Below are 13,749 nucleotides of genomic sequence, written 5' to 3' on the forward strand. Positions count from 1 at the left end.
TCAGCATTTCTATTTGGCTAAAGAACACATGGAGAAATTCAGACGCAATACCGCCATTTTACCTTTATTTTTCTCTCTCTATCTTTCTTCTTCTCTCCCTCTCCACCTCCTGGTATTTTCCCCTCACCTCGTGCCCGTTTCTTCTCTTCTTGTAATGCAATGAAAAAAAAAAGATAATGCCATTCTGTTCGACGTTACGCTTAATCTTTATGGGTACTGGTATTACCTTGGCACCATCTCCATATTCCTAACTTACCATTAGTTGCCCAAGGTCAGTTGCACGGTGATTTTTCCCGTTTGAAAAAGTTGTCGCATATATAGCTTGACTCCAAAAATATACTGCTTCTATCTGCATGACATCTGTATTTTCAGTGTTGAAAACGCTAGAGAAATCGTATTTCTGCTGTGCTCTCTTCGCGGCCAGCCCCTTGCTCCATGTCAACACACACTTCCCCAGAACTTGTTGATTGATCGAAAGTAATGCTTTTATCGAGGAGTGCAGCGGGCCGTTTCTTTCCGCGTATCGGTAGCAAAATCTCTCCTTTTCTTGCAAGGTGTGTATTTGTTACACCTACGACCGAAATTTAATACTAGTTAAATTGGGCCCTGCGAGTCGCATTTCCTCCAAAGTGAAATTGATTAATGTTTGGATCGGGGATGAAATTAGCAAGTCAAGACGCGAATGTATCTTTTTTGATGTCTGAATTCAACCTACTTGCAAGTCCCTCTGTAACTCAGTAACATTCACACACACACACACACACACAACAACAACAACAACAACAACAACGACGACGACGAAGAACAGTGAAAGACAAAAACCAGAGATAGGATGTGTCTCTTACATCAATAATGTCCTGTCAGACAGTTGTAAACCATACACAGTCTCAATTACAAATGTGTTCTCCATCCAATGAAGACGTTATAAGGAGAATCAATCAGTGCCGTTGTATCGCTGTATGAATTGATGTCAACGAGAATAGGAAAAGAGACCGACAAATTCGGATGAATTGATTGTCATAGGTCAGCACCACAGGAGAAAATAAACTTATCCCTCTATTTCTTTTCTTTTACCATAAGTCATATCCGTCACTGATATTGCTCTTTTTTTGCCTGTATGTGGACTAGGATGAAGAGGGGGAATTTGGGTTGAATGATTGCTTGGTTTGGTTTGATTTCGTGTTATTTTTGTATCACATCTCCGTGATTGACAACACGTTTAAAACATGATTTAAACTTCATTTTCATCTGGTTTTGTAGTACGTATTATATTTTTTTTTCAACTTTATCGTGTTTATTGTCTTGCAGTCAAATTCCACTTCATGTGTTAGCTAAGCTGAGTACCCAAACTACTTATGTCCATCAATCCCATGCATTCTTGATGGTCCATCTCGCTCTTCAATGCCTCTCCACTAATTACAGATTTTATCATAACTTGCAGAGAAGCTGGCTTTAATTCACATTCTCAAAAACTGACAAGTCTGCAAGGTGCTGTCGACTCGAATAAAACTGAAAATAAACTCTTGATAGCATTTTATTAATTATCACTGTAGATTTTATTTCGAGTACACTACTGCCTTGCTCACTCTTTGCGTCTATTAGATTTTAGTAACGTATGAGAAAACCTCACAATATCTCGCTTTAAATGTAGGGAATCCCATTTCCATGCCTTAAATGAAGAGTTGTATAAATACAGTGGTATGTTGAAGAGAGTATCATTTTAGAAACTCCCATAAAGTATTGAAAGTGGAAGGTAACATCTAGTACATCTTTATTGACTGTTAGATTTTGAATTGAATTTTTTTCGGGGCTCACCGTAAATTCCAGTATACATTACTAGGCTACCTTTGCAGACCCATGCACTGCATGTGTGTCCATCATGTATATTTTGTGAAGAAAGTTCATCAAAACCTACAAACATTTCTATATACATTCTTGCCACACACTCTATATGTTATTACATCAGCTCTTATACTTTTAGATTTGTGTTTATAGATTAAAAAAATACAGAAGACTGCAACAATAAGGCTTAAGTGTGGCTGACACACAGAACTACTGAGTAGTTGAGTTTTGTGCATTATTCAAATTGTAGATAACTGTTGACTTCCAAATTTCTCAGCAGTGGCCTAAACAAGTCCCCTGAGGTCCATATTTAATGTTTTGCTGCATTTTGGGAGGTCTGTAAAAGGTATCCCCTACCTTTAAACTCGACAATAGTCAAACAAGAACACCTTTTCACGACATGCCAAACTCCATTTCCGGAAGCTTAATGCTTTTCTGTTTGGATTCAAAACTTGAGTGGTATTTGTCACCAGCATGCGTTGTATTTTATCCAAATATGACACAACACTTTGGGACAGCGCCCCCGTTCGGACGGGTGAACGAGTGGCGTTAACCTCGATTTCACTTGAAGTGGGTAAAGAAAGGACAGGAATGATTCGCCTGAAAGATGATTGACAAGGGGTATTTCTACACGTCTGCGCTAAACGAGCAGCCTATTTTTGCCGTTCTAGATATGCAAGTGCTTGCGAAGTGTTTTGTATTTTCCCCAAGATGTCAACAAAGGCATTTTAGCACGCTCTCTGAGGTGAACGAATGATTCTGTTATGGCGCTTCCTGTTGATAAGCCCATTTCATCATTGAGCACAAGAGCCATTAACCAATGGACGTGTACTGAAGAGCAGAGGATGAAAATAATGAAATGTCATTTTGAAGATTAAAGCAGCATTAGTCAAAGCAATTAGATTATCTTTGTCGTCTATTGTAGAGTAACAACATTTGAAATTTGAAATTTGCATAGATGCTTGAATACTTGAGTAAGCAGCACTGGAACTACGTACTGTTTAAAGTCCTTGAATTTGATTTGATTTATTGGTTTCTGTATCATCATTGTACATATACACATTCATGTACAAACATAAATATAATAATATATATAAGTTTTTTCTTGTTCATTGCCTGTGTACAATGTACAGCAAAAGTACAACAAAACATACAACAATGAATAATACAGAGGGGCTACAGCATAAGCGTAGCATGATTTGCGTGCAACCCCCGTAGCATAACATAATATTTATACATCGGAAGGAGAATAGAAGGAGGGATGACTTGCATAGAGATAGGATAGTTGAAAGGAGAAATCTTGAAATTTGAAATCTTGGTATGAGCGCATCTCCTACAATGTGAATGTGAATTCGAATTTGAATTTGATTTTGAATTTGAATGTAAATTTGAATTTGAATCTAAATCTAAATTTGAATTTGAATTTGAATTTAATTTGATTGTTATTACTCGCCACTTTCACATATTTTAAACGTCCTATTTACCTTTGGGAGCTATGATTTAAAAAATGTTCAAGATATCACATTTGATGCATATTATGTGTAGGTCTGTTGTATCACAAAATATCCTACCATATAAAAATTTTTGCAGTAAAGCCTAAAATATAAGGAGATATCAGTATTTTTTTCATTAAACAGCAACTGTATACGGTTTAGTTTGGAAACGTCTTATTATAACTATTGTTCACATTTTGTATATTTAACAATACTTAACATCGATTATACTGCTTCAAATTTTTACATTGGTTGTTTCTATCCCTAACTCACATTTGAGAACTATTGAGCACTAATGCTGGGTTTTTGTTTCTTCGGCAAATGGTAAATTAAGCCTTTATCTGCTATTTTTCCCCTTTTTCATCATGTAGTTATCTTCAAACCTGAGAAAATATGCCACTTGTTGTTAGGAGCGACTTCATCGATATTAATAAATTGGGGGGGGGGGATGAAAAGTAACAGAACCTGAACTAGTATCATTGCTGTTTCACAAGCTTTCTTTCCGACATGAGAAGAGGGGGGAGGGGGCTCATTCAGACATTAGAAGGTTAGCATACAGCCGGGTATTTCTTCATTTTGTTTTTGTATGTGTCTGTCTGTCTGTCTGCTTGTCACACAGCTGCAGCAAAGAGTTCATCAGTTACCAGGAGACGTACGTGTTGACGTTGTACAATGGAACAAGTGACTGGCACTTTCCCGCCATTATGACCAGCACGTGTAAAGTGGATGTGCGCTACTTTCCCTTCGATATACAGCTGTGCGATCTGACTTTTGGCCCGTGGAGCGCCGACGTAACACAGGTAAGGGTAATGTTCTGGCACACAGTCATTTGGGGAATTAGATGGAATTTGACTTAGTCAAAGTTTTCAAACCGCACTGGGAAAATAATCGATGCTTTCCGATGGGTGCTTTCGTTCTTGCACTCAATATAGTGGAAATTCTGAAAACTATAACGTTGTCTCTTCAATCAGGAGGCCGTAGTATGAATATTACTGCAACATTTAACTCATGAGGCAAACGGACCAGCTTGATAATAGTCTTCTCTTACGACTTAAGGCACGACTGTTCACTTGATACTCTTTATCTCCAAGGCTCGGGTAACAACCAATACTGTACCACTAAATCCATAAAATGGATGATTGACATATATTCAAAGGGGATGGCTAGTACTGATCAGTGGAAATCAGTGGGAATGCTGGGGGATGATTGTTCCAATCCTCGTAGGATTCATTTAAGAGTACATTTTATATCTGTTGTTGCGTGAAAATTATTTGCTTCAGAATGGTCTCATATTCAAGTAATGCGCAGTTAAATGTTTAACAATTTCCCCGTCACTGATACAGGCATGCTAACCTGGAAACATTGAACTGCACATTACTTGAATATGAGACCATTCTGAAGCAAATAATTTTCACACAACAATAGATATATAATGTACTCTTAAATGAATCCCACAAGGTTTGGAACAATCATCCCCAGCATTAACACTGATCAGTTACTAGACATCCCCTTTAAAGGGTAAATCCAGTCTAAATATAAGTTAGTCTGATAAAAAAGAGAAAATCTTATTAGTTTAACTGTAAAAATTTGACTGAAATCAGATGAAAAATAAGGAAGTTACGACATTTTGAAATTTTGCTAATTTCTGCAAAACTGTTCTTGTACTGTGGATATGAATATGCAAATGAGTGAGCTTACCATGTCATACCCTCACAATATTCCATTGATCGAGTACCACAAAGTGACGAAATTTCAATGTTTCTGTCATTGAAGTCTGAAGCATGACGTTATTCCTGGTTGAATAACTTCAGAAAGTAATCAATTAAATATACGAGGATTTGAGCCTTGGGCATAATTGCGTTCGAATGAAAAACTGTATATTTCAAAATTTTATGTATAAACTATATGATAAGTTGTGAGGGTATGATGTGCCCACTTTGCCATTTGCATTATTATTCATATTTACCATTCAAGAACTGTTTTCCCAAAAAATAACAAAACTTCAAAATGCCATAACTTCCATATTTTTCATCCGATTTTGATCAAAATTATACCGTTGAACGTGTAAGACTTTACTCTTTCTTATCAGACTAACTTATATTGGGACTGGATTTCCCCTTTAATGCATTTTGAATGTGCACGGAGAGTACGTCAAAGGAAAAAGAGAATTAGCATTCATCTAAGGCATTACGAACATTGCACGACTATTCACTTGATACTCTTTATCTCCAAGGCTCGGGGTGAACAACCAATACTGCACCACTAATTCTCTAAGATGGATAATTGGCATATATTTGATTTATTTTGATTGTGCACTGAGAGTATTACGTCAAAGGAAAAAAAAACAGCCAACATAGATCTGAGGCATTACGAACATTGCACGCTAAGCTCTTCACCAACAACTCGCTGTGTCGCCATTGTCAAGTATCTGGGGATGAGGCTGCGATTATTCACACACCTAAATGCATGATGCAGAACACTTCTCATGATGTGGACCGTGTTGTCATATGATAGGAGAATCGAGTGCTCTCCTAGAACTGCGCGCGCGTTAGCATAGATTAAAAGCATTAATGTGATCATAAGAGATACCCAACGGGCGTTTTCCCCCCTTGCGAAAAGCAAAATAAATCGAACATTGCCGTTCATCGGCTGACTGAAGGCGAATGGAGAATAACTTGGTCTTCTGGTCATGGAGGATGGGAACTGCACTTGAGATGGTTTCGGTATATACTACATTGGGACGCCTCCCAGAGCGATTTATAGTTCTCATTCCTATATTTTCTGTCGTTATATGCTGTATAACGACAATGGCTGACTTTCTCCATGCGTTTTATTCCATTGATTGGATATGCTTGCCTTGCCTCTGATTAATTTTATGTATTTGTTTCCCACCAGGTAGGCCCACAGTATCAATTGGATATGAAGTATGCAAGGAAAGTTAAAGAAACAAATCAGTGGAGGAATTTTCATTACCGTAACAACAGTGTCCCCAATAATCATGGCACAACGCACGCGCTACTTTGTACAAGTCACACACACATGCACGTGATACAGTTTAACACACAATACGTCTTTAGTGGACTTCTCCAAGGTTTTTATATAATTAACAACGAAATGCTCTTGTCTAAACTATTCTGTCACGACATACATGGAAAGGTCTAGTCACTGCATGCTAGTAGAAGTTCACGAGTTACCGAGCAGATCCCAATGTTTATAAAAGTCAACGGCTTTTATATCCCAAATGAAAGCAATTGAATGGTGTGTTTCATAAGGAAGCTTATTGGCCCATCATTATTCGTACATCACATCGATGATTTTTTTTTTTATGCCTCGGACAAACTCTCATGTTGAATATTCATAGATAACTGTAAACTTTTCTACTCTCACCCTGTCCCTAACATCTTGATATCAGCAGTAAATGATGCAGTTCAAACAGTTACGATAGATTTACGCAAATTAATTGTCAGTTGATAAAAAGAAAAGTTCTTTGTCTGTTTAACTGCTGTTATTGTTTTCCTGGTGTACACTTTTCAATGAATGGTGTCTAGGCCGTAAACATTGATGTCTTACTCTTGATTGCTACATCCTCTAAAATTTGAAATGGTTACTCTTTACGATATGTTTTCATAATTACCTGCATTACACTCTAGTTAATGATTATGTTTTATCTAGGACTACACTTTTTTTCATTGAGTGATCCACATTTTCTCATGACTCATTTTAGTCGTTATCTTAAAGTAGATAAGTTACTTGTAAATGCATTTTGTAACATTTTTTTATGATTAACCTTGTACTAAACATATTCTAACAAATTGTTTAAAAGAAATACACACACACACACACACACACACACACACAATTTGATATATGAAATGTATGCTTTGTATTATGTTTTGCCTTTTGTCGCATGGAAAGAAACTGAACTTAAATTGTAATGACTTGAATTGAACATGTTAAATGTATAACTTGTAAGGGACATGGCGTAGTATAATCATACATAAAAGAAGGAAAAATTAATACGCTAGACCGCATTATGAGCAGATCTTGAACTGCATGTTGGCCTACATTCCTGAAAAGGAAAAAGTGTCAAATTATGGGATACTAATTTCTTCTTTTTGAACGTTTGCGATTAAGCTGAGGTCTGTTTATCACTGACTTCATGCCATGTGAGAATGAATTGTGTGTATTAAGTGGGAGAGTGCAAGTTAGATACGGGCCTATTTTGTGCACTGTGCTTCGTAAGCACCATGTATCATTTGTAGAAACTTTTGACCAAAATGTGAAAACAAACAATGATGGGGTGATTTTCACGTGAACACAATGACTAGCGAAATCGATACTACTGCATGGCATAAAAGTGGTTTTCCAAGAAGTGATAAACAAATTCGGAAGATAAGCAAAAGTTCTACAACTGATATCAACAATGCCAACAAGAGTGAATTATAAAGCGCGCCAAGGGATCAAATAATTTCAGTATGAACTGAAAGTAGAAGTGAAAGTGGAAAGTGGGACGTGTATATCGGGGTATTTAGAAAGGAAGAAGAAAGTCTTTGACACCTTTAAACCCTGGCATATCGGCGTCGACAGTGGGACGCCGGTTGGCTGCAAGCAGAATGAAAAGGACTTCCTGCACCTTGTTTGTCTATGCACCCGATTCAGGTCGAGTTCCACACGTTCGAAGTACAGGACGACACGTCCGATGACATCTTCGCACAAAATGGCGTCTGGACGCTGGAGTCCTTCGCCGCCAGAAACCTCCGCCCGTTTTACCTCTGCTGCCCGCACAACTTCTCGGAGATCCGCTACACTCTTCGGCTCAGACGTAAGCTTGACGCATGCTCGTCACCCCCACCCCTCCCTTCTCAACACTATATATACCCCCCCCCCCACACACACACACACTTTTGGAGGCATACGTCCGTAGAATACAGATTTAATTGTTAAAAAGTGTATTTAAGTCAAATACGTTGTCCCAAATCATAATACTTATTCAATTCAATTCATGCTTTATTTCATTTTTCGAAAAGAACATAAACATTTCACTTTCTTTGGTAACAGAGAATAAGGTTGCATAGTCAAGACAAAGTAAATTGAGAAAATAAAATCGAGGAACCTTGGAATAAGAAATACGTTGTAATGAAACTTGACTGAAGTGATAAAGACGACATAATACGTAAGACATCGAAAAATGGAGGGACCCACTAAATACACAGTAGGAGGGACCTACTTAATACACAAAGACACGATTCACTACGATACACACTCAACGAATACAAACAAAACAAAACAATGTTAAAGAAATCGTGCAAACTGCACTATATTTTGTATATTTTCTCACAAGTTACCCCGTTCATTCTCATAAATGTGTTAAAAGTTTAGCAATTGCAGTTTACCCTAGTATGAAAGAGTTCATAAAAGCCCTTGGTATATGAGTACAGAACCTTCACCCGACTTTTTTTTTTTCAAACAAAGATAATATAGCACTAAAGGATATACGTTTAACTACATTATGGAAAAGAAAGTGCCTCGAGCTATGTGTTAAAACTCAAAATCACAGTAGTCTCAGGGAGAGGGAATGACGAAAAGATTGGAGTAAGAAGACCATTTTCAGATGCAAGAAAAGGCTGTGTGAATGCACATAGCAGTATGTCCCAAAAAAAAAAAATACAACGGGGCCCTCCGCAATGATATCTTTAAAAATAGTGAATCAATCTAAATACAAATTTAGAGTATGAAACTATAACTCATTGCCCACATCTTACAGAAAACCCCACTCGATTTGCTTCAGTTGTCAAAGAGAAATACGGAATTTTGTAGAGGATGTCGGGAATCTCTTCTGTCCAAGTTCTGTCTATCATTCACACACAAGATCATCGAAATGCTAAACTCGGAAGAATCCGATTCATGATATGCTTTACAACAATCCACATTTCTCTGTGACCGCTTAACCAAATCGAATGGGGATTTCTGCAAAATAGAGCTAAAATGTTATATTTTAAGACCCTGAAGTAGCATTTAAAAAATTTAATCATATTGGGCATTATCAATGCGAAAATCTGATTGTAATTTTTTTGGGGACATACTGCAGTAAGCCGCCCCAAATATTACAACCAAATTTTCGAATTGATAACACCTAATGTGATCAACCTGTCTGAGTGCTACTTCAGGGTCTTAAAATATAACATCTTAGCTCTATTTTGCAGAAATCCCCATTCGATTTGGTTAAGCGGTCACAGAGAAATGTGGATTGTTGTAAAGCATGTCATGAATCGGATTCTTCCGAGTTTAGCATTTCGATGATCTTGTGTGTGAATAATAGACAGAACTTGGGACAGAAGAGATTCCTGACATCCTCTACAAAATTCCGTATTTCTCTTTGACCACTGAAGCAAATCGAGTGGGGTTTTCTGTAAGATGTGGGCAGTGAGTTATAGTTTCATACCCTAAATTTGTATTGAGATTAATTCACTATTTTTAAAGATATCATTGCGGAGGGCCCCGTTGTAATTTTTTTGGGGGGACATACTGTACTTCTCATGTGAGTGCACGTAAATGAATTGATGTAAGAAACCAATTACGACCACATGTCCCTGTGTTACGAGAAAAAGATACAAAATTGAAGAAAGAATTTTTCATGAGTATTATTTTATTTCAACTACATTTCTTTGGGAGGTGTTCCTCTTTCTGTATCAGAGCAAATTAGTCTACAAAATACTACATATACACTGTTTTGTTTTGTTTTTTTTATTTTGTCTTGAAAAGCCTAACATGGGATTTTGACAGTTCGGCTTGAAGTCATGCATTCTGATTGCTTTTGACATAATGCTGAATTATTAAAGCACCTGGCTGAAAACGTGCCGCATTGCATGAGCGTGAGATATCGCTGGAAAGACTTCAGATACAATTTATGCGCATGATTGCAATTAAAAAAAAGAAAAAATGGTTCACTAGCCAGTCATTACACTTTCTTGAATTCAAAAGTGTCAGCATGGCACACATTTCAATTCAAATAAGTCATGTTCACACGCCTGCAGCTTATATGTCATATTGTGATCCCCTTTCTCCTTGTTTATCTCTATATTGATTCTCAGCAGAATTTGCTTGCAAAGATATAGATCAACCATAATACCTCTGTTGCATCCATTTATTTCCATAGTAAATGCATGAGTTGATTCTGTGACAGGAAACAAACGGGAAAAATCAGCTGTCCCCATACAGTTGAGCTGCACTGTTTGCGCTTTTAATTGTGTTGAATTTCGAGACAGTTTTCTTTTTTCTTCTTTTTTGAAGGAGAGAGAGAGCTCATTTACATTTATTTGGGTTTCAAAATTCTTCAATTTTTTTAAAGGTATTTCTTTGGAAAGAGAGAGTGGTCATATGGAATTGTCAGTCATTGCATTCACTGTTTCTTAGTACTACCAACTATAACTTCAACTGCAAACAGATTCCTATCTTTTCTTTTCCTGTCCCCGAAGTCTTTGTATTTCATCCTTACATGCTCAGGAAATTATTTTTTTTAAAACTGGCGTGGGTTTGAAGATTGTGTCTGTGAATATGTCATACTTAACATTAACATTCGTATTGTTGTCCTCATCATGGTTGTTTTTTTATTGTTTGTTTTCATTTTTGTCTCCAGTATCATTTGTGTCGTCATCGTTAAGTTTATTACCGGTACTAGTTTCCAGTCAGTATGGCATAGTAGATAAGGTTCTGAACTTTAAACAGGAGGTTCTTAGTTTGAATCACCACAGTTGAAATGCTGCTCTTGACAAGTATTTCAACCACAATGTCCCTCCTCACATATTTCGAGTGTGCAATAGTGGGAACCTGGCAATGCGGGGGCAATAATAATGGTAGAATCATCTGGTAGAACACTGATTACGACGAAGAGGCTATTTTAGATTGATAAGACCTGTATCACTGGTGGTATTCTTGTATTCATTCATCCCACAGGTGAGTCTGCGTTTTTCACCAAGGTAGTTGTCGTTCCCTCGGTGCTACTCACCATGCTGATGGCTCTCACGTTCTGGTCCCACCCGGACTCGGGCGAGAAAGTCACCCTGGCCATCAGCAACCTGTTGGCCATGATTCTATTTCAGCAGCTGGTGGCGGACAGCATGCCACCTATTGGCGACACTACATCCGTCTTAGGTGAGTTGACCATCTGTTGGATGCACCTACTTTATCGTTGACGTTAAAACATTCTTGACGTCAGAGGTCTAAAAGGAATCCTGTAGAGTTATGATGGTTGTTTCTCTATTTTTTTTATTTTTTTTTTTGATGTTCCAGTGCTATGTGTTCGTGTGTTTACGGATGCCTTTCCCCGATTTTTTTTTTCTGTGCCGCACAAATCGGACATTGCAGATCGCCATTACTCGTGAGAGAGGTGTTTCAGGGTTGTTTTTTTTTTTTCCTCTCTCTCTCTCTCTCTCTCTCCCTTCTCTACAGTATTAACCTCTTTGTTTGCGATGTTCTTCTGTCACAAATTTGAAAGGAAGGTTCGTTTCTGTTATATGACATATACCTTTTCGTATACAATATATATTTCTTCTACTTTTTGTGGTTACAGTAAAAGAATCTAATCATCTTATAATATATGTTATATTCCTACGTAATATACTGTATGTATACTCCCGTAACTGGGGGAATGCATTCACCCCCCCCCCCCAACACTCACACATACGACTTGAAATTCGCTTAGGACAATCTGAACGTGAACGTGCGGACGCATGATTACACACTATGGGGGAGGGGGATTTTTTAATTTTACCTGAACTTCAACTAAATCTGGATATATATATGTAACGCCCGTGTTTCGTTGCAAGCGCGACAGCTAACAGCGCACTTGCTTTCCTGTGTGTATAGTCGTAGCCTGCTTGTGGGTAAGGGGACGCAGGGGGCGTTCACTCAACAAAAAGAAGAAGAAGGGGGGGGGGGTGACGATGCAAGAACGGGTCCCTAACCTCGCGAGATATGACACCTGTATAGAGAGCAGGGGGAGAACACATCTGGCTTGATCAACACAGTTCTGCAAAGTCTTTATTCACATTCAACATGATACATAATACTTTCAATTTACAAAAACGCAACAATCACAAGTTTCACATAAACTATGTACACTGACATATTACATACAACACATTATCCAAACTACCCCTTAGAACTATTAACTACATGTTACTCTATCACCAGATGTCCTATTACATTTACTATTTCTCATTAACTCGAACTTCATTTCTGTACACATTGACTTAACTTATCTCTCTCTATATATATACATGACACACACGCTCTCAACTACACTCAACAGAATACTGTACATTGGTAAAAGCCCCGATGCAGAACCCTGTCATGGATTAAGCACTTTGTAAACTCACAAACTAAAATAAAAGCTAAGGGGAGAAGACGCTGGGCTCCCCAACAAAGTATACAAAAGAAGTGTTAACCAGCGTGTGCGCTGAACATATACTATACAAAAAGCTTGCTCCTCTTTTCGCCTCTTCCAGGCCTAGAGAAAAGGAGATGGGGAGAGACTCCCTCCATTAAGACTTTGAAACAAAAGAGCTACCAGCACATCTTTCCGGCCTCCACAGAGGTAAAGAAACTTGACAATGGCCCTCCGCCGTAGTGCGGTCTTAAAAAGCCGTGGTCAGCCGGCACAGTCTACTCGCGCAGACCCCATTCATACTATAACATACAAACGCACACCCTGTCCACTGCCTTGTGTACAAAACTTGCTTTAACAAATAAGCGGGCCTGAGCAGGAAAACTACCTCTTTTATATGCTAGTGACTAACACGGGGCACAGATAACACATACACGCACACACATACACACACACCCACAACACACAAGCAATCACACACAATCACACACACACGCACACACACACACACACACACAGATGCTACCCTCTACATAACATGATATTGTATGGTATGCTAAGAAAAGCCACGAGTTCCTTCACATGCAATGTAAGTTCAGGATTAAACGAAAAGCTATCCATTATATACAGCATGTACTTTGATTTTGACACTCTACATAGGCCTACATTGAATATTGCGACGGACCTATCTCATAAAATATTCATCGACATATAAATGAATTAAGCTGTCGATAATATGACAGCATTATCATAATCGCTAACGCTTAACTTACCAATATATGATTACCGCCACAGTATCTCGCAACTGAGCCAGTTACCAAATGCAAATTTGTTAAAGATAACTCCAGGTCAATCCCTAACTCCTTGAATATATCAAGGCTATAGAAAAGTGAGAATAATGTATATATCTCATCGGTTGTTTTCAACAACTGGAATGAACTACTATTGCAGGACAGCGACCAGAAGTTAACTGCATTAGTAAAATCATAACTTCATATATTATAACTTGATATAACGAATTCTCAACCA

General features: G+C 37.9%; 1 protein-coding gene across 1 annotated transcript in view; it reads left to right on the plus strand.

The window, feature by feature from the left end:
* LOC140237255 (neuronal acetylcholine receptor subunit alpha-10-like) overlaps window positions 1–13,749 on the plus strand; it is a 159,087-nt gene that overhangs the window by 123,078 nt on the left and 22,260 nt on the right. The window contains exons 6-8 of the mRNA XM_072317202.1: window positions 3,955–4,135; window positions 7,995–8,157; window positions 11,289–11,486. Of these exons, the coding sequence (XP_072173303.1) occupies window positions 3,955–4,135; window positions 7,995–8,157; window positions 11,289–11,486 (542 nt within the window). The remainder of the gene's footprint in view (window positions 1–3,954; window positions 4,136–7,994; window positions 8,158–11,288; window positions 11,487–13,749) is intronic.

Source organism: Diadema setosum, chromosome 1 (assembly GCF_964275005.1).
Source record: "Diadema setosum chromosome 1, eeDiaSeto1, whole genome shotgun sequence".
NCBI classification, from domain to species: domain Eukaryota; kingdom Metazoa; phylum Echinodermata; class Echinoidea; order Diadematoida; family Diadematidae; genus Diadema; species Diadema setosum.